This window comes from Chlorocebus sabaeus, chromosome 8 (genome assembly GCF_047675955.1).
Source record: "Chlorocebus sabaeus isolate Y175 chromosome 8, mChlSab1.0.hap1, whole genome shotgun sequence".
NCBI lineage: Eukaryota > Metazoa > Chordata > Mammalia > Primates > Cercopithecidae > Chlorocebus > Chlorocebus sabaeus.
Genome location: NC_132911.1, coordinates 134,696,404 through 134,718,808, shown reverse-complemented (window position 1 = coordinate 134,718,808; position 22,405 = coordinate 134,696,404). Strand labels below are relative to the sequence as shown.

Sequence of the window (22,405 nt, the reverse complement as noted above, 5' to 3'; positions counted from 1 at the left end):
CTCATACTAAACCAGGGGAGAGAAGTAAGGACCTGAAATAGAGCAGCAGCTGTGAAATAGAAAGGAAGGGATGATAACACATCAAAGCTGAGTTCCAAGAGTCACCCAACAGACAATGTGTGCCATACAAATTTTAATTAAAGCAAACATTTATCATGACATTAAACTTATTTTTCAATTGACTACTCCAAGAATTTCAGTCAGGATTCCATTTTATTAAAATTATAATTCATTGCTGGATGTGATCATGACAAAGTTTCCCTGAAAGAGTGCCTATCGTACTGTAAGGTGACAGAAAATATGCTGAGTGAATGGGATGGGTTGGGGAGCCCTTGACAGGCAGCAACAGACCTACCCTGTTTCCTGCCTCTTCCTGTAATTAGGTCTGTAATGATGGGTGGATGACTTAACTTATGGCCCCCATGGCCTCTTCTGCAAAATGAGGATAATAAGATCCCAACTTCAAATAGGAAAACTCAAATAGGTAGCATGCATGTTATCACTATGGAAATATTTTTAATAGAATCTTGCAAGGGAGGCTGAGTTTGGATACTGGAAAATTTGATGCAGTTGAGTTACAGAAACCTATTGTTTTACCATGGCTTCTATTCTATGCTCATAAAATAATGATGGCAGCTTAAATTTCTTTTTGTTTTGTTTTGGTTTTGTTGTTGTTGTTGTTGTTGTTGTTGTTTTTGAGACAGAGTCTCACTCTGTTCACCCAGGCTGGAATGCAGTGGCGTGATCTCGGCTCACTGCAACCCCCACCTCCCAGATTCAAGCGATTCTCCTGCCTCAGCCTCCCCAGTAGCTGAGACTACAGGCGCATGCCACCACACCTGGCTTTTTTTTTTTTTTTTTTTTTTGTATTTTTAGTAGAGATGGGGTTTCACCGTGTTTTGATCTCCTGAACTCATGATCCGCCTGCCTCAGCCTCCCAAAGTGCTGGGATTACAGGCGTGAGCCACCGTGCCCGGCCGCTTGAGTTTCCTAAACACTCACTATATCCCAAATACTGAGATATATGTCTTGCATGCTTTGGCTCACTAAGTCCTCATAAAAATTCCAGAAGATAGGCAGGGGTGATAGGCCAATTACTGAAGAACTAAGTATGTCTGCAGCATGGACAAATCAGACTAGTTTAGAGCAACAATGAGAATGGATGCAAACAACCAACAATATAGCTAGACAGGTTTGTCCTAACTAATGGAAGATCTGAAAGTTGGCTCCTACTTTACCAATGAGAAAATTGGAGCTATGTAGTGCTGGACCCCTATTGCCTCCAGCAGGGATGGTACTGTGTCTCAGGCTGAAGATGAGACCTAGAGACAGCAAATGAGACATAGGGTTTATTGGGGGAAATTACATATGGGGTGGTCCAGTGGTGGCACCCTGCACAAAAAGACAACTGCCATTTGTAAAAAGCATGCTGTTTATACAGCATTTTTACTTAGTGCTCTCTACCTAGCAACCCCCATTTCATCCAAAGCAAAGGGCCTCAGTCCCCTTACAGTCTGTGTGCCAGGGGAATGAGCCAGAGGTTTGGCTGTTCTTCATGGATAAACGGTGGATCTCCATGTTGGCCACTCTCAGATTCCTTAGCTTGGAACTCCAAACTAACGCTCTTCTTAGACCATAGGGTCACCCTCAGGGTATGCTTCAGTTAAGACTGTCAGGTGCCTCTGCCATACAAGCTAACAGAGGTTGTATAATTACCTCTATCTAGATCACACGACTAGTCAGTGGCAGCACAAGGGTACCAATTCTGGAATCATCTGACTTCAAAGCCATCTATCTTAGTCATCATGGTAGCCCACCTCCCAACTCCAGATTGTACGATTGCTTCTGATGCCTGAAATTTGCCATCAATAGCCAAAGGATCAACATATAGTTTAGGAGATCCTACATACATTGGTACATTCCTAATACTTTAGCAGAACTGATATTGAAAGAGGAAAATGTCAGTCAATAAACATCTGAGAATAACAAGATAATAAGCCCTAATCAAAAGAGCCTCATAGTAAATTCAATCGACCAAAAATAGTTAATTTTAGAAACATGATATTAGCTAGATGAATGGCAAAAAAGAGATTGAATGTAATTTTATTTCCAATGAAACACTTAATATCATCTCATGCATGTCTGTTCATAAAATTAAATTAATTAAAATAGGCTTATATCATAGTTTCTATTACAAAGATTGAAAAGTGGCTCCAGGTGGCTTCTCTTCACATATCCTGTGTCTATTCTGGGGAGTCCTGATCATTGGGAAGATGCCAGGGCTGACAATGGGCTCTGTCATATGCAATGTTTATTAATGATCTACGAAAGTTGTTCTTGATTAATCTTAATGAAAATTGCAGAGCTTGGTCTTTTCAGTGCAATTGCTAAAAAAGTCATAGGAATGACAGCAGAATGCCAAGTAGTAACAGGTTTGTCTCCAACAGTTAATTAGAGCAAAGGTCTTAATCTTTGTGGCAGGGTCACCCTGCCAAGTAATATGGCAGGACAAGAAATGAAAAATAGAAATTATATTGTTTTTACTGAAGGCAAGAGTGGCTAAACCTGCTTCCCAGCCTCCCTTCCTTTTTATTTCTTTCTTTCTTACATTTTATTGTTTTCTCTTTTGTTCTGTCTATTCCTTTCTTCCCTTCCTCACTTCTTCTTCCTCTTTTCTTTTCTTTCTCTCTCTCTCTTTGTTTCTTTATTTCCCCCAAAAGTCCCTTGTCTCACTCTGTTCCAAAATGCCATTACATTCAGTATTCATAAGCCTGCTTCAATTAGAGTGATGTTCAGTACATGGACAGAAATTTTTATTTTTTGCAAAATTATTTGTAGTAATGACAATTGAATATATCTAGAAATAATTGTTGATAAACTAATATTGATAGAATGTTCGCCATGTGCCAGGCACTATACTAAATCATCCACCTGAATTACTTCACAAATACCAACACCCTGTGAAGAACAACTTCCAAATGAAACTCAAGCTCTGGTAGAATAAAAACATCTTCTGACCAATGACACAAGCTTGTAAGTGACATAGCAAAGGCTCTGACCATGTTCATGTTTATTGGCCTATTTTCTGTTGCTTACTGACAGAATATTTGAAACAGACTATGTATAAAGAAAAGGATTTTATTTCTTATAGTTCTAGAGGCTGAGAAGTCCAAGGCTGAGGGACCACATCTGGTGAGACTTCTTGCTTGTCGAGACTCGCTGTGAAATCACAAGGGGGCGCAGGGCATCTTATGATGAGGGGTTGAGTGAGCTAATGTGCTGGCTCAAGCCTCTTCCTCTCTTTATTAAGCCACCAGTTCCACTGCCGTGATAACCCACTAATCCATTAACCCATGAATCCATTATTTTGTGAACTATTTTCAATACTGCCACTTGGAGACTTTCTAGTACATGAAATTTGTGGGACATATTCAAACCACAGCACCATCAGATGCCATAAATGGTCAAAGGTATGGAAATGATTATATAAATTATGTCATATGTAAAAAAATAGAAAAATTGGTAATGACCGGGTGCAGTAGCTCACACCTGTAATCCCAGCACTTTGGGAGTCCAATGCAGGCAGATCACCTGAGGTCGGGAGTCTGAGACCAGCCTGACCAAGATGGAGAAACCCCGTCTCTACTAAAAATACAAAATTAGCCGGGCACGGTGGTTTGCATGCCCGTAATCCCAGCTACTAGGGAGGCTGAGGCAGGAGAATTGCTTGAACCGGGAGTTGGAGGTTGCAGTGAGCCAGGATACTGCCATTGTACTCCAGCTGGGCCAACAAGAACAAAACTCTGTCAAAAAAAAAAAAAAGAAGGAGGGAAGGAAGGGAGGGAGGGAGGGAGGGAGGGAAGGAAAGAGAAAGAGAGAGAGAGAGAAAGAAAGAGAGAGAGAGAGAGAAAGAAAGAAAGAAAGGAAGGAAGGAAGGAAGAAAGGAAGGAAGGAAGGAAGGAAGGAAGGAAGGAAGGAAGGAAGGAAGGAAGGAAGGAAGGAAGAAAGAAAGAAAGAAAGGAAGGAAGGAAGGAAGGAAGGAAGGAAGGAAGGAAGGAAGGAAGGAAGGAAGGAAGGAAGGAAGAAAGAAAGAGAAAGAAAGAAAGAGGAGAGAGAGAAAGAAGAAAGAAAAGAAAGAAAAAAAGAAAAATGGGTAACCATTAAACATCATGGTTTACATTAATATTCAATGGCATAAAAAATGCTCATGCATTTAAAGTATACATGGTAGAATACACACATATACACACGCACACGTATTTAAGCCAACTTCAGCTTTTTAAATGTTTTATTTATTTTTAGCTACCCCTGCTGGAATGGGAACCTCCATTTTTTAATAAATCTATTTTTATAAAAAGAAAGGACATAAAGCTCTGTGATGAAATTAAGTCATTTTAATTTTCTTCTTTATTCTTTACTATATTTTTAATATTTAGGAATAATCATGTATAACTAATATAACTAAAAAAGAAAATGTTATTTCAAAAAAGAAAAGAAGCTTTGACAGGTAGAGATGACAGGAAGGTGTTTGTATTAGGGTTCTCTGGAGAAACAGAACCAACGGGGTATGTATTACCTATAAAAATTTGTTTTAAGAATTGCTTCACAAAACTGTGGAGGCTAGTTAAGTCTAAAATCTGCAGGGTGGGCCAGCAGGCTGGAGATCCAGGGAAGAGTTGTTACTGTAGCTCAAGTCCAAAAGCGGGCTGGATTCAGAATTTCATCTTCCTTGGGGAACAGCAGTAATTTTTCACTTAAGGTCTTCAACTGACTGTGTAAGGCCCAGGCACATTGTGGAGGGTAATCTGATTTACTGAGTATACTGACTTAAGCGTTCATCTCACCTAAAAAACACTTTCCCAGCAACATCTAGCCTGGCGTTTGACCAAATATCTGGATACAAAGGCCTAACCAAATTGACACATAAAATTAACCATCGCAGTGTTCCTCCCTCCCTCAGGCAATAACATCTACAAAAGCACAGAGTTAGAATATGTGGAGATGAGTCAGGGTGACTATCAAAATGTATTAATGGCAAAGAAACACAATTACTTTTGCACCAAATAATTATACTAACAACACTTTCACTTCATTGGAGAAGTGGCAGAGCTCTTAGAGGTCTGTGGGCAGAGGAGTCTAATGTGACCACAGCTGTCTTTCCCTTTGAGATACCAGGAGCCCCAGCTGTGGTAGAGCCGTGTTCCATGAGCATCCTTGGATCACCGTGTCTTTTAGCTCTAACATTATGTTTATTTTTACTGACAAGAAACAAAATATATCAAATAATTTTTAAATTAATTAAAATGGGAATGATCTCTTAAAAGATATTTCATAATATGGTTTTTTAAAAAAATAGGCTTTACTCCCTCATTTAATAAATCACACTGCTATGGGTTGAATTTTATCCCCCCAAAATTCCTGTGTTGAAGCCCTAACCACAAATAAAATAGTATCTGGAGATGAGGCTTTTGGGAGCTAATTAGGTTTAAATTAGGCTTAGTGCCCTTATTAGAAGAGACCCCAGAGAGCTTGCTGGCTCTCTCTCTCCACCTTGTGGGGGCACAACAGGAAGGCAGCCATCTGCAAGCCAGGAAGACGGCCCTCACCAGAACCTGATCCTGCTAGCACTGTAATCTCAGACTTCCCAGCCTCCAGAATTGTGAGAAATACATTCCTCTTGTTTATGCCATCCAGTCTGTAAATTTTGTTATGGCAGCCTGAGTTGATTAAGACCCACACAAAATCAGAGAATCATAAGAATGTTTATCCCTGAGTATTACCCTATGTATCTGAAAATTGTAATAACTCCAAAAAACATTCCAGTTGTATTTAAAAGAAACTATGTCCCCAACCCAGAATGTTTGGGATTTTGAATGCAGGATGAAATTAGCTTATTAAGGTAAAAGGCCTGGCACAGGAGAGTTAACAACCATATCTTAATCCTGTCAGAGCCTCAGTTCGCTCATCTGTAAAATCAAAATTTATAATATTGATCAGCATCTACCTTTCAGAGTCACTGTGGCTATGAAAATGAGAATATGAATTGGGAAGCACTTTGTGAAATCACAAAGTGATTTCATGTCAGGGTAAGCTTGGTGGCTTTCAAACATGTTAAGAAGCGGATGGACCCTATGTTTCATAAGGCAGTCTGATACTAAAGTCCAGCAGAGGCATTAGACTGGATCAGGGTTGAAGGCAAAGTTGGGCTTCATGGCCACCACACTGGCAGTCCCTACCCCACAATGACTCCTGAAGTACCCTCAGCAAACTCAGATCTGTAAGAAGGGAGGCTTTGGAGATTAATCTGTAGAGACTGTGTCCATGTATTGGGCTGAGTCAGCTCAGACCCCAGTAGTTCACATACTTCCTTCTGTATTTCCCTTCAAAGAAGCCATGCAGGGAAGGAGAAATGGACCAGTGGGTTCAGGCTCATACACCCGGGGTGAAATCCTAACTAGTCCATCAATAACTGTGTGACTGAAAGCAATATACCTCTCATGACTCTCAGTTCTCTCATTTGTAAAAATGGTTCTCATAGTGATACCCAGTTTTGTTATGAAGATGATTCCATGTCTGTACAAAATGCCCTGGGCAATGAACCTAGTTGACCTCCATAATTAACTCTCTTGCCTTTCCTTTGTTCTGGAATGTTCAAGGGCACCGTTTTTTCCAGGTAACCGGGGCCCAATCAATTCTGCCTAAATTGTAACCAGTGTTCACTCTGTTTAGACCCATTTATGCCTGAGAACTGCCCCGCTGATGGGTTGGTTGAAGCTATGTCTGTGTGATTAGAGTTGATATAGGCAGAGTTTTAGCAGAAAAGGTAGGTAGAGTGATCAATTCATCATTTTGTATTGGTCTGATTCAATCTGTGCAATTGAAAAATGGTATTACTTCCAAAAATTACTACTAGGTACTATTTTTGAGTATTGAGTATCCACCAGGCTGAGTGTTTTACATACATTATTTTATGAACCATCCTAACACTTCTACAGAGGACCAATTCTCTTCCCCATTGCACCTGGGAAGACGGAGACACTGAGACTAAAGCAACTAGCCTGACATCCGCAAGCAGTAAATGGAGAAGTGTGATGTCAGCTCCAGGCCTGCTTTAATGCAGGTTCTATGACTGTGTGGTGTTGCTGGGGAAATATGTGTTATTTGCTCCAGCCCCTACAGCACTGGAATTCCTGTCTAATGTATAGGTCAATGATTGCTACTGGATTATGTGTCCTCTAGCAACTTCTATGGATTAATTGTCTAAAAAGAACCCTTTGAAGCATTTAAATTAAAAGAAAAAATCTAATGCTCTTCATTTTTTACCTTACAATTGTAACATGCTTCCTCAATAGTTCGGTTAAAATAAATAATGTTGTCAATCTTTGGTTTGTTAATTTTTGCATGATTTTTCCCCAGCTAGATAGAGGTGAGCAAAAATAATAATGACAATTACATGTATTTTTTATTTAAAAGAAATTTTGGGTGGAATCTCACCATGAAGAACAGGGAGTGAATTTACTCTATTTGAAAGGAGGTGGTTTAGAGGGTCGTCCCCTCCCCCAACTAGCAGGTCCTAAGGCAACCCAGTTGTTTCTCTGGGACTCTTAGATACACCTTGGGACAGCCACAGGCCTGTGAAACCAGAAAGCCATTGAGCTTCCTCCATTAACTTGATAAATAATTTTCAGCACTAACTATGTCTGTGTGCTAAGCTTTGTGCCAAGTGGGAATGGAAGGTGGCATCCCTGCCCTCCAGAACCCGAGTGTCTAGAGAAGAAAGAGAAGGTACAGATGTCACCTATAGCCCTTTTCTCTTAACTTGTGACTGATTAGGCACAGCAAAACATCCCTGGGGCTCTGCTCCGGAAGGATTGAACAAGACTTGTCGCTGGGAGTAGAATTGCCTCCATTTTAGCTTCAAGAATGCTCCGAGATCCCCCTCAAGAACTGATCTTGAAATACATTGTGTGTGTTTGTGGTTCTTTGCAACCACGGGGTAGCCTTACTAATGAGGATCAATGTCTGTAAATTATTAATTACTTTTACATAGTTTCATTCTTATCTTTTATTTAAGTCAAATCCCAGACGTAAAATGAAAGAGAAAGAAAAGTCATGCAGTAAAAAAAAAAAAAAAAAAAAAAAAAAAAAAAAAAAATGTTAAGTCTTCTTGCTATGCTTCTTGTTTTGTAGGGGAAAATAAAAATCATCTAAATGTCTTTTCATTAAGATGCTCCAGTGCGTTCTCTGTATAATGTTAATTGCCTAATGACATTAGCACCATGTGCTGTTTAATAGTCTCTCACCATTAGCTGGCAAAGCACTTTAACATCCATTATTATATCCTTCACTCACAATAGTTCTGTGAGTGAAGCAATCAGGTAGTGCCTTATTTTACAACTATTGAAACTCAGGGTCAGCTTAAACTATGTATCCAGGATCACGTGTTGCAAGGAGTATGGGTTTTAAAAACACAACAGTACCAGTTTAGTCTTGGAATTCTACTTACCAGCTCTGGACCATAGGGAAAATCATTTTATTTTCTCAGGTTACAATTCCTTCATAAATAGTAGACAAGGAACTCATCCTTATTATAGGCCAGGCACTGTTATAAACTCCCTACATGTGTTTATTCACCTCATCTTGACGATGTTATTATTATTAACATTTTATCGAAGCAGAGATTAAAGTATCTGTAGGGAAGTAAAATAACTTCTGTAAGGTCATGTTGCCAGTAAGTGATGGAACAAGATGAGAACTTGGCTGTCCGGCACTAAAGTGTGTGATATTCACCCTCATACTACAGTGATGACAATGTAATAAGGAAAACATCAATTGGGACTCATGACTGTACCAGTCAGGATAGTAACAAATATCCCTAAAATCTCAGTGACTTCGAACAGTAAACATTTATTTTTCATTCACACTTTATGTTCATTACAGGAGGGGGTGTGATAGCAGGATAACACCACATTTTATCCTGATTCAAGGACCCTGTTAAGAAGGCTTCATCAGGAGCTCCTTGACTCGTGGTGGTGGATACAGGAGAGAAAAAAATGTTAAAGAGTATTGTTGATAATGGTCTTAAAGCTTCTGCCCAGAAGTGACACATATTTCTACTCATATTTCATTGGTCAAAAGCAACATCAATATCCAGACAAACATCACATGTTTGCACTTATGTGCAGAATCTAAAAATCAAAACAATTGAACTCATAGACCTAGAGAGTAGAAAGATGGTTACCAGAGGCTGGGAAGGGTAGCGGGGGGTTAGCAGGGAGGTGGAGATGGTTCATGGGTAGAAAAAAAATAGAAAAAATAAATAAAACCTATTATTTGATAGTACAACAGACTATAGTCAGTAATAACTTAATTGTACATTTTAAAACAACTAAAAGAGTATAATTGGATTGTTTGTAACTCAAAGGATAAATGCTTGGAGGAATGGATACCCCATTCTCCATGATGTGATTATTTCACATTGCCTGCCTGAATCAAAACATCTCATGTACCCCATAAATATATATACCTACTATGTATTCACAAAAATTAAAAATTAAAAAAGTATGCAGGGAGGACAATCCTACTATACACTTGAATAATATAGTAGTGGGCATGGCTGTGGATAGCACAAATGACCCTTCTCAATGACCTCCTGCACAGAAGCTCATTGGGAAAGTGCATCAGAAACTGATGTGCTCCTCTCAAAGGCTGGATGCCATTTCTTCTCTTGCCTTGTCAAATTTTTTTTAAATGGCTCCTACAGTTTTCATTGTCAGTAGATATAAACTACCATTTGCTTTTTAACTTAAGAGTTAAAGTCAAAACAATGACCCAGAAACCAGGAACTTCACAAGATCAAGAAAATCCTCATCCTTTAATTACAAGCATTTCTTCTAATGTTCACAAGTTGCCTGTCTAATGTCTAATTTATTTCAATATTTCCATATTCTCAACCCAATTCAACTTTACTTTCTTATGTAAATAGCTTTGCATTACCTTACAACTTAAGAACAGAGGCTGCAAAGATTCAATTGAGTACGTGGAATCATTCATTCATTCTTTATTTACTTTTTTTTCAAAAAAGGACACTGCATGTCTTAAGTCCTACTGTATGAAAAGCAGGATGCTCCAGGCTGTGAGGAATATAAGACTGACTCAGGCAGGAATAATGCCTTCAAGGGTCTTATACTCTTTATCAAAAAGCTTGGATATATGTGAACATTAATAGAAAGTATTGGACACTCAGGCATCTACCCATCCACCTACTCAATAAACACCTGCTAAGTGTTAACCAAGTGCCAGCTACAGTACAATCTTAAGATTGGAATATATAAGGAGTAAGGAAAGGATCCAGTTTCAGTTTTCTACTTATGGCTAGCCAATTTTCCCAGCACCATTTATTAAATAGGGAATCCTTTCCCCATTTCTTGTTTCTCTCAGGTTAAGGTTAGGATTAGAGACTTAAATGTTAGACCTAATACCATAAAAACCCTAGAGGAAAACCTAGGTAGTACCATTCAGGACATAGGCATGGGCAAAGACTTCATGTCTAAAACACCAAAAGCAATGGCAACAAAAGCCAAAATTGACAAATGGGATCTCATTAAACTAAAGAACTTCTGCACAGCAAAAGAAACTACCATCAGAGTGAACAGGCAACCTACAGAATGGGAGAACATTTTTGCAATCTACCCATCTGACAAAGGGCTAATATCCAGAACCTACAAAGAACTCAAACAAATTTACAAGAAAAAAAGAACTCCATTAAAAAGTGGGCAAAGGATATGAACAGACATTTCTCAAAAGAAGACATTCATACAGCCAACAGACACATGAAAAAATGCTCATCATCACTGGCCATCAGAGAAATGCAAATCAAAACCACAATGAGATACCATCTCACACCAGTTAGAATGGCAATCATTAAAAAGTCAGGAAACAACAGGTGCTGGAGAGGATGTGGAGAAATAGGAACACTTTTACACTGTTGGTGGGATTGTAAACTAGTTCAAGCATTATGGAAAACAGTATGGCGATTCCTCAAGGATCTAGAACTAGATGTACCACATGACCCAGCCATCCCATTACTGGGTATATACCCAAAGGATTATAAATCATGCTGCTATAAAGACACACATGCACACGTATGTTTATTGTGGCACTATTCACAATAGTAAAGACTTGGAATCAACCCAAATGTCCATCAGTGACAGACTGGATTAAGAAAATGTGGCACATATACACCATGGAATACTATGCATCCATAAAAAGGGATGAGTTTGTGTCCTTTGTAGGGACATGGATGCAGCTGGAAACCATCATTCTTAGCAAACTATCACGAGAACAGAAAACCAAACACCGCATGATCTCACTCATAGGTGGGAACTGAACAATGAGATCACTTGGACTCGGGAAGGGGATCATCACACACTGGGGCCTATCATGGGGAGGGATGGCATTGGGAGCTATACCTGATGTAAATGACGAGTTGATGGGTGCTGACGAGTTGATGGGTGCAGCACAGCAACATGGCACAAGTATACATATGTAACAAACCTACACGTTATGCACATGTACCCTAGAACTTAAAATAATTAAAAAAAAAAAAAAAGATTGGAATATAAAGAGTAGTGGTTCAAAGTTCCCATTCTCAATTAGTTCGGGGGAGACAGGTTATTATAACATGGCACCCTCATTATTGTTCACCCAGGATGCAATGAGAACACAGGGAAAGGTATATAAGTCAGACTTGGAAATCAGGGCAGCTTACTGGCCAGAGTAACACCAAGCTTCACTCTAAAAGATGGAGTAGAAGCTCTTCTATTGAATGAGGTAATGGACATTCCAGACTGAGGGAGCACCATGGTCCCAGAGAGGAAAGAAGGAACACAAGGTTCAGACAATGACTTCTTGTTTGGATGGCTGGAGTCTAATGTGTGCCTGAGGAATGAGAGGAATAACTAAGGCACTGGACAGATCATGAGGAATTTTGTGTCAGACTAGGAATTTTCCATTGTATCTTATAGACCTGTAGTATCTAAATATTTTGATCCCCTATTTTTATCAATAAAATTATATGAAGATATGCATATCTAATAAAATTATATTTATTATCTATTCTATCAATTATAGTCATATGTTTAAAAACATATACCATAAAATATACATAATACAGGGATTTTAAAGGATAATGAGAAAATAAAAATACTTTAAAATATTTTAATTTAATGACTATTTAATTTAATTTAAATATTTTAATTTAATTACAATTTGAAAATATTTTAAATTAATTACAATTTAATTTAATTTAATTAAGACTTTTCTGCTTTCACCATTTATTAGAGAGCAATGGGTTTAAACATAATTCTTTTTTAAAAAAAATTTTAACAGTTTGTGATATAATAATGTAAACATCAGGTTTTAAGTTCGATTTATTTCTATACTAGGCTTCAATGGCTATCAGAGCTAAACATATATGTTATAAATTTTTTCCAAGCTCATAAATGGATTTAAGCCCTTATAAATGGGTTCAGACCTCATCAGAAATCTTCATTTAGAAGATATTTAAACGTTAGTAAATGTGCAGCTCTAAGAATTTTGATGGATGATACAACAACTTTGGTTTTACAACAAAATTCTTAAAAAGATGGAAACATTTCCAAACTTCCATTCTCAAAATGCTTTCTTCAGAGCAACAATTTCTTTAAAAATCAGTTACTTTCTTGCTCATTCTTAAGTCATCATCTTGAGTTGGAAGAAATAAAATAAGCAAGTTTGTGGGTTTTTTCCAAATATATGCTAGAAGGAATATTAATGGTGACTCATTATCACAAAAATATCAGCAAATCTGGAACACTTGTCTTCTTGTCAAAGACAAATGAATAGCTCAACTTTAAGTCTGACAACTCTTTTAAGCATTTTGAGGTCAGATAATCATTGCATTTGGGGGGCAATGAAGGTTTTTCTAGTAATTCTACTACAAAGTATTATATTCTACCATTTGATTTTCTGTATAAATGACATAATTTAATCATAAACTAAAATTGTTCAAAATACTCTGAAAGAAAGAATGCTCATGACTACAGGAAATCATCCAATGGTAGAAATTCTTCTGTCTTCTCAAGATGCCTCCTCCACACTTACAGTCAGAGGATGACCAGACATGTACCCACTAAGTTTCCAGTATCAATGTATATATCAAATGTTGGTAAAGTTTTTCAAAATAAGTAACAAAAGCTGTGAATGGAAGTTCTAACATTTTCTTCCTTCATCTCAATGGATGACCCAGCTCAACCCTGGGATGTAAACACTCTATTTCAGAGACCACAGCTCTAAGGAGTAGGTCAGAAGAGAGTGATGGGGTAATGAGGTCACATTTGTGTTTAGAAGGAGCAACTAGAAACCATGACAGTATGGGCTGGAAAGAGGTGAGGCTGAGGCAGGGATCCCAGACTTAGGCATGATGGTGGTCTGAACTAAGTCACAGAAGAGCTAGAAAGAAGGAAACAGTTGACATTTTGGTTGGAAATGGAATGTGGAATGAAGTATGAAATCAATAATCTATCACAGGTTAATGTTGGGTAGAAAAAGATGCTGGTGGCATTCCCTGAGACAGAGTTTACACAGCAGGTTTTGGAGGAAAGTTTCAAAGAGCCCTTAAAAGTACAGATGAAAGGCTAAGGATGTTCAGAGACTCTTTCCAGTTATTAAAGAACCCAAGAAGGCTTCATGGAAGAGGAGACATTGAAAGCGCAGAGCCAAGGATGCCCACTCTGGTCTTACACATGTGTCTCTCCATTTACCTATGTCAACAGGTATGTGCGGTCAAGGACAAAACACGATGTTGACATGAGGATTGGAATCCACTCAGGTTCAGTGCTGTGTGGTGTTCTGGGACTAAGGAAGTGGCAGTTTGATGTCTGGTCTTGGGATGTGGACATTGCAAACAAACTCGAATCTGGAGGAATCCCCGGGTAAGACAAAGCAAAGTCCTTTTCATGCTTAATGGTTATCATTTGCTCATTGTGTGACAGTGGGTTTCCCGTCTACAGAAATTCAGGGAAGCAATTATTTGGAAGGAGACCAGACATTGAAACATCATACAACTATTAGCTTCCAAAATCTAGTAAAATGCATCAGAGGCAACAAGGATATGGAATAACAATAACACTGAGGAGTTCAGGTCTGTGCCCTGCACAGCATTGGTTCTTAGACTTGGCTGCACATTGGAATCTCCAAAGGAATGTTTAAAAAATACTAGTGTCCAGGCCCTGTGCCAGTTTATTTAAAGCAGAATCTGTGCAGAATCTATTTTAAGTTCTTCAATGAATTCTAATGGGCACCCAGGATTAAGGCCTACTGACTTTCCATGCATGACCTAGGACTCAGTGAGGAAATTCAGGTTCTTCCTTAGAAACTCAACTTTTCAAATTTGGCCGTCAAGATTGATTGACATAGGATCCCCAAAGGTGCTAGTGATCTGCAAAGGCCACTGCAACTAAGGTAAGTCTTGAAAAGTCGTATCAAGATTCTGTTTACACAGATTGGACCTAATAAGATCTCGAATATATGTGAGCCAGTGTGATTTTCTGCAGCCTCTCTTTCTTAAAGATGATGGATGGATGGATGGAGATAGAAAGATGATAGATAAATAGATAGATGATAGAGAGAGAGAGAGAGAGAGAGAGAGAGAGAGAGAGAGAGAGAGAGACAGTGCACTTCCACATATTCCTTTCCCTACCCCTAGACCTGCCCTTGGAGTCACAGATTTCTCTGGTATGTGCCATCATTCCTTGCAAATTATGTTTAATATCAAGTAATATGTTAACATGGGGGAAAAAGACAACAAGTGGTGGAATCAGAGTAACTAGGATTCCCACTCTGCCCCATGCTAAACGCTGTCATCTTCAGCAAGTTGTGTAAAGCATGCACAGCACCTGGCGTGTGATTTTAGTGTGAACTTGGCTTGCATCATTCTACCTGTGTGATACCAGGTCAGTGCTTAACTTCTGAGTCTAACTTTCTCCACTGTAGGAAAAGAGATAATAATACTTACGATTTGCTACCTTGTGAACTTATGTTCCTCCTCCATGAGAGTTTGTTCTCTCATCTGCTAAATGGGCATAATCCACCTCACAGGTCTCCTCTGAAGATTACCTCAGGCAATGTGTATGAAGCACTTTGTACACTGTGCAGGGACAGCCCCAGGTCAGTTACTATTCTTATGGGCATCCTTCACTCTATGTGGTGTGTCATGGCTGTTTGTCAGACAGGTTTAGAATTGAGGGAGGCCTGATGTGTTACTGCTGGGTTTCTTAAATCTTTCCATTCTTTAGGATTTTCCCACAAGCAACTACCTGCTGAATTTAGACAAACAAGATAGCCAGTTCATCTGGTTTCCAGGCCTGTATCTTAAAAGCATCACCAAATTGGGAATTGCCCATATACTCAACAGATTCCTTTTGCAAAACTTAGAATATGTTTTTGGGGTTTGTAAGATTCTGCTTTGATATTTGAAAGCCAGTTTAGCTACTGTTCTTAATAACATTAAGAAACAGAAGAGTGACCAAGTTTAAATCAGCACATCACCATGGAATACTATGAAGCCATAAAAGGAATGACATCATGTCCTTTGCAGCAACGTGGATGCAGCTGAAAGAAATTATCTTAAGCAAAATAATGCAGAAACAGAAAACCAAATACCACATGTTCTCACTTCTAAGTGGGAGCTAAACATTGAGTACATAGACGAGAATAGACACTGGGGCCTACTAGAGGGAGAAGGGAGAGAGTGGGTCAAGGGACAAGAAACTACCTGTTGGGTACTATGTTAACTACCTGTGTGAGGGTTTCGTCTTACTCCAAACCTCAGCATCATGCAATATGCTTTGTAACAAGCCTGCACATATACTGCCCAATTCTAAAATAAAAGTTGAAAGAGAAGAGAAATGAATAAAATAACTTGTAAAAATAAACAGAAAAGTGACTGAGTTTAAATCATCTTTCACACCCTTATTTTTAATATCATGAGTCATGAGTCTGAACCGTGGGTTTACTACTTACCAGTTATGAAGGCTGGAAGATTGTGGCAAGTACTTCATGCCCTTCCCCGTTTCTTCACTGTGTTTGGACTGAAAACATTATCAGCCTTAAAAATGCAGTTTCAAATGTGCTTGTGCTTAAAAAGCACTTAGTCTAGCCTTCAATATAGCATCCAGCTCTGCTTAGCCATGGGATGTTGTCAATGTGCAAAATGTAAGAATGTCAAAACAGGACTCCAAACTCACCATGGTTTGATATTGTTTTGGTTTATATTTTTCTGCTTTTTTATTGTCTTCTTCTTTAACACCTCTGAACCTTGGGTTTCTAGAACAATGGTTCTCAAATTTCAACATTGGAATCACCCCAGGGCTTATTAAACCATAGCTTGCTGGGCCCCACCCACAGAGTTTCTGGTTCAATATGTCTGGCACGGAACTCAAGATGATGCTTTCTACCAGTTCCCAGTAGAAACCGCTGGCCTTAGTACCACACCATGAAGATCACCATTTGTGAGCTTTGTGTTAAATGAGACAATGCATATAAAGTCCTTTGTCCTGTACTCAGTAAATATGAATTGTGGTTGTGGTGGTAGTGTTACCATATAATACAGTTCCAGGGTGGTAGAGAGACACTGAAAGTAAAAGTACTTATCTCAATCCAGCACTGCCACTAATATCTAATATGATTTGGGGCCAAATATGTACTTGTTACTTCTGGGTCAGTTTCAGCAACTACAAAATGAAACAAAGAAATGTCTAATACCGGTTGTTTGAAGAACGGAAATGATATGAGATAATCCATTGGACACACAGTAATACCTTTGGCTACTAGATAACGTTTATGCAAAGCAAGAGTTACACAATTGTTAGGTCTTAATTTAGTATCATGACTACTTTTATTATATCCTAGCATTAAAATTTATCAGAAAATGCCAAGTTTACTTGAAACTCAATATATGAGAATATTGCCTGAAAACTGACACATTTCCTTAGAAAGAAATGCAAGCTACAGAATCTCATCTGCAAATGCCTTACCCCAAAGCTCAAGTTAGTAGCAAGGATGGAAAGAAACATATAAAGCCCAGTTTCTACTAAAACATTTAGGTGTATATTGATTAGCACTTCAGCAGAAGAATCAGTGAAGGCAAGGATCTCTTTCACTAGTGAAAACATAATATTGAGTTAATACATGGAAGTATTTGTCCCTCTGCATACTGACAGCAGAATAACAAAAATGTAGAATCCAGAGAAAACGCTAAATGGGATTGATATTAAACTTAATTACCTTAAAAGAAAATCAACCATGGTGCTTTAGAAAACCCTCCTACCAGGTTCATTTTGCCTAGGAGAAAAGATAAGCTTCCAGTCTTAACTCTGAGATTCATCTGAGAAAGCAGGCGAGGACTTCCATTTCATGGAAGGTCAAACGATCTGTTATTCTCCCAGGTCAATATTATTGAGTTCATATGTATTAACAAAATGCATCTTGGGAATATTTTGTATTTATTCAGCACATTTCTCAAGAGAGTGAAAACATCTTTCACACACTTATTTTTAACACCTTGCACTTGAAATCAATCAAGATATTTATGTGGAAGATGTAGAGAACATGCTTAAATTATCAGAAATGATTTGTTTGTACTTTCTGTTTTTTCACATGTTCTTTGCAATGAACTATTCTCTCTGTAAGGAAGGATTTAGCAGAATGGGTTAGAAGGATGAGAGGGAGTAACAGAGCTAATGCTAAAAGTAAACTGCATTTTATTTAATTAATGAATTCATTAATTTTTTCTAAGACAGGGTCTCACTTTGTCGTCCAGGCTGGAGTGCAGTGGCATGATCTTGGCTCACTACAGTTTCAACTTTCTGGGGTCAAGCAATCCTCCCACCTCCGCCTCTCAAGTTGCTGGGAGTATAGGCATGCACCACCACGCCCAGCTAACTTCTGTATTTTTTTGTAGAGATGGTGTTTGTCATGTTGCCCAGGCTGGTCTCAAACTCCTGAGCTCCAGCAATTCACCTGTCTCAGCTTCCTCAGCATGAGCCACTACAATGCATTTTTAAAAGCCACTCTAAAATTTTTTTTAAAAACTTCTCTGTTTACTTGGATGCATTGTTCTTAGCATTACAAAAGCCAATGAAAATATTAAGCATTCTTTCATTCAAATGAATACTAAAGTAAACTTAGGAAAATGACTTTTGAGCTGAATTGGACAGTAGGAAATTGTTAGTAAGCATTAAATAGCACATTGAATCTGGAGAATTGCCAATTACTTGAATAGCTGGAGAGAGCATAGGAGAGCTATATTAGAGGAGTGTCAGAAAATGAGCTTTGAAGTGACAGAGCCAGAGAATGAAAGCTTGGAGTCCTTATTCAGAAGGCCTGACAGTAGTCTTCTGTGAGCCTCGAGGAGGCATGGAATACACAACAGTAATATGATGACAATGGCATTTCTTAGAATACTCTTAATAACTTACATATTTGCTTTTATAGCGTATATATTGTACCATACACTGTTTTGACTACCTTACACAAATCAAATCGTGGAATAATCACAATGATCATCAGAGATAGGTGCTATTATGTTTCCCATATTATGGGTAAGAAAATGGACTGATAGAAAGGCTAAGTAATTTGCCCAAGATCTCTCAGCTAGCAAGTGGCAGAGCTGGGTTTGAATCCAGGAGATCTAGCAACAAAGTCCATGTTTGTAACCACCTTGCCTTTCTGGTCTACCCAGACCACATTATAACCCAATAAGTAGTCTGATTGAGTTAGGCAGCTATGAGGACAGAAAAACTCTTCCCCAGAAGAATTTACCATGTGAAATTTCCATGAATCAAGTTCGATCCTCAAGGCCCTGATGTCATATGTTATTTTGCTAAAAAAGAAGCCTGAGTCATGAGCTACGGTGGCTGACAATTGTGCAGCCATGAGTCACTTCACTTGTGAGTGAGCCCAGTCAGCTGCCAGCCTGCACATGTCCACAGCTTTGTTCTTTGCTCCTTATGGTATACATGTTATAGGGGAAATTGCACCCCAAGTGGTTTTCCCAAAGGACCCTCAGTGCAGCCCTATGGACTTATCAGAATCACCCTTGAGAGGAAGATAGACAAGTTGGAAAAACAAGATACAAATACACGAAGACTGAAATGCTAGGACAGGTTCCAAGATGATGAAAGAACTGTTTTTGCTTGGTGATTTGGATAATAATTGCCACTGGGGTTCAGAAACATTTGCAGCACTTGTTTTTCCGATATAATCAACACCACTGAAAAAAAAAAAATCACTGTTTTGTAAAGTTTGCTGGGATCAGGCTGACAATCATAAGAAAAGCCAAAAGATGTGCTTAGGTGTCGCTCAGAAGGGCTGTATTTTATCAGAGGCAGCAGTGTCTCTTGGGGCGATGCCCGTGATACTGTGCTCATGAATTTATGCTTCTATTTTATTTTATTCTTTCTACTTTTTAGGAAGACAAGTATTGCCCTTGAGGACATGTCCTAATAATACCCAGGTGTAATCCTGGTGCTGGCTTTGTACAGGACAAAAAATATATAGCCTTTGCAGGCAACATCAGGAGTGTGTAATGACCTATGCCTTCTACACACAGGAGGATTCACATTTCCAAAGCCACGCTGGACTGCCTCAACGGTGACTATAACGTGGAAGAGGGTCACGGTAAAGAGAGGAATGAATTCCTGAGGAAGCATAATATCGAGACTTATTTAATTAAGCAGCCTGAGGACAGCCTGCTGTCCTTGCCTGAAGATATCGTCAAGGAGTCAGTGAGCTCCTCAGACCGGAGAAACAGTGGGGCCACGTTCACTGAAGGATCCTGGAGCCCTGAGCTACCCTTTGATAATATCGTGGGGAAACAGAATGTAAGTCCTCTCTTCCTCCTTCTGCTTGGCCATGAATGCATGCTCGTGTGCATCTCCAATCCAGACGCCTCAGAGAAAACTGATTCATCTTTAACCTTTTCTCCAATGAGCACCATAATTGCAAATGATCAAACTATCTCTGTGTCTCCTCAGGACAGAATTAACCACCTATGCAATTTCAGGAAATGCCAGAAATGCCAGAGGGTTCCTAACACCTTCTCTCTCTCTCTCTCTCTTTTTTTTTTTTTTTTTTTTTTGTAACCTAGCTAAAAATAAATATTATGTGAAGCTGAATTGTAATTTTACCAAAAAACCACTCATGTTGGGAAAAATAAACCCTCTGTTATTAAACTAAAGGGGAGGGTCAAGTACATGATAATGTCCCTTTTTCGGTAGCTGACCATCATCAGTTCTGCATCGCCCTCTGAGATTCAAAATCAGGAGGGCACTGCTGATTTGGAAACAGGAAAGTAGCACCAAGTGATGGTCGGAGTCAGGGAGTTCAGTAGGAGCATGCAATTTCAAAGATGCCCACATGATGCTATTTTTATATAACACGGATTTGCATCTTCTATGAAGGACAGAGCTGCAAAGTCAGTACATAAGGAGTAGATCACCAATAACCAAAATTATTTTTAAATAATTTATTCAAATACTGAAATCACATTAAACCCAATGAGATGCTCAGACTCCAAGAAGCACTTAGAGAACTGAGGCTGAGCCAGGTCAAGAACCAAGGTGGACACAGAGATTCTGTTCTCCCAGAATGCTTGCTCAGAGCCGTGGCAAAATTACCTGCTCTAATATGGATTTTCCCTTTTACCTACAGCACATTTAGTTGAATTCATGTAAGTTCAATGGTGTGACTGTACTATACATTTTTAGAGAAGGAAATAAAGATAGCCAATATATAACACTTATCTAAGAGTTATCTGACAGTTTCTGACAAGATCCTCAACCAAGCAGAAGCTGAGCGTACCATGAAGTACCCAGCCAATAGTGTCTGGAGTTTTATGAAGACATATAAGGGTTAATTTTTAAATTCCATAGACCTGAACATTTCTCATTAACTTGTAGGTAAGAAAAATCTGTCTGCCTAAAAATTTTTTAAATGGAAAAAGTTAAAATGCTGACAGTCTCCCCTCTTTCTTCTGCATTTGAAAGTTTGATGGGGCACTCTGAGACTAGGCTATCTGGTTTCTTTCTGGATCTGTGAGGGAGGAACTATGAGAAAATGTGGGCCAGATTCCACTGGGAAAAACTGCAGGTTGAATCTAGGCTGCATGCCTTGCAAGAGTTGACTCTTAGGTCTTTGACAGCTTTTTTATGAGTATTTAATTTCACCCCAAAATTATTATGCCCACACAAGTCATAACTGATTGCAATGCCTAGTTTCTTTCCATCTCTGAGTTGGTATGCATGGTACAGTTTGCTGTTTTATAAAATAATGGTGTTATATACTTCCTGGAGTGGGTGCATGACCAGCTGACAGTGCCTTCTCTGCTGCTTTTGCCTGTTGTTAGCTTGGGTCTGAATGCTGATTATTTAAAGAGAAAGAAATGCATGCCTCATCCTGAAGACCTCAGCATAAAGTTGTCTCTTTCAGTTTTAGTTTTTGTTTTGTCTTTTTTTTTTATTTTTGAGGAATCTCTCCAGTTAAACTGATTGTAGGAATTAAGATAATCCGTTAATGTTCTAATCTGTATTGTACATGAACTTGCTACTAATAACTGAGAGCCAAGAAGAGGGAGGTGGAAGTTCTTGGTTTTATTCTATAGTTGATTGATCTAGTTAAATTGTATAGGAGTACTTGAAATATTTATTTGCTGATTTCCTAAAGATATTTCCTGATGCCACCAAATACCTATTCTACGAGATGTCATTATTAGCTAGAGATTGTTATTCTTGTTTAATCATACCATGTATTTTTTATGATACCCAAGTTTTGCCTGGATGTAACCCATCTGTGCCATCTTCAGCACGAATAATCTGAATTCATTTTGATGCCTTCAGACTGAAGAGCCAGTGAATGTGTGCTGATATTCATGAATAACCACGTGCCACCAATAATATTTTGGAAATTACTGAGCCTATTAAAACAGTCACAAGTATTCAGTGTTTGTACTTAAGCCTAACTCTGGAAGTCAGTCAGCCATATGTGCAATTCAGAGACATAATTTGTCCCTGGAAGAGATCAAGACTGGTCTGGCTGAGCCTATGCTGTGCCAAAACACCCAGTCAATTCCACGGAAGCCCCGACCATCTGAGTGTTTGCATAACACAGATAAAGCATACTAATGCTTCACTGGGGGTATTCCAGCTAAATTGGCCAGATGTTTTGGCTTCTATTCATTCATAATGTGTGCTTAGAAATATGTTTAATGGCATCAAATTGCTGTGTCATATTCTGTGCTATGTAGACAGCAGATGTTCAGATAGTTACATCCTCATGTATTCATTCATTCAATAAGGATTAATTGAGC

The 22,405-nt window shown here is 38.7% G+C and overlaps 1 protein-coding gene across 2 annotated transcripts in view; it reads left to right on the top strand.

The window, feature by feature from the left end:
- Positions 1-22,405, top strand: part of ADCY8 (adenylate cyclase 8) — a 263,858-nt gene that overhangs the window by 120,710 nt on the left and 120,743 nt on the right. For both annotated transcript variants that reach the window (XM_008001549.3, XM_008001550.3), the window contains exons 6-7: positions 13,815-13,973; positions 19,652-19,922. In XM_008001549.3, the coding sequence (XP_007999740.1) occupies positions 13,815-13,973; positions 19,652-19,922 (430 nt within the window). The remainder of the gene's footprint in view (positions 1-13,814; positions 13,974-19,651; positions 19,923-22,405) is intronic.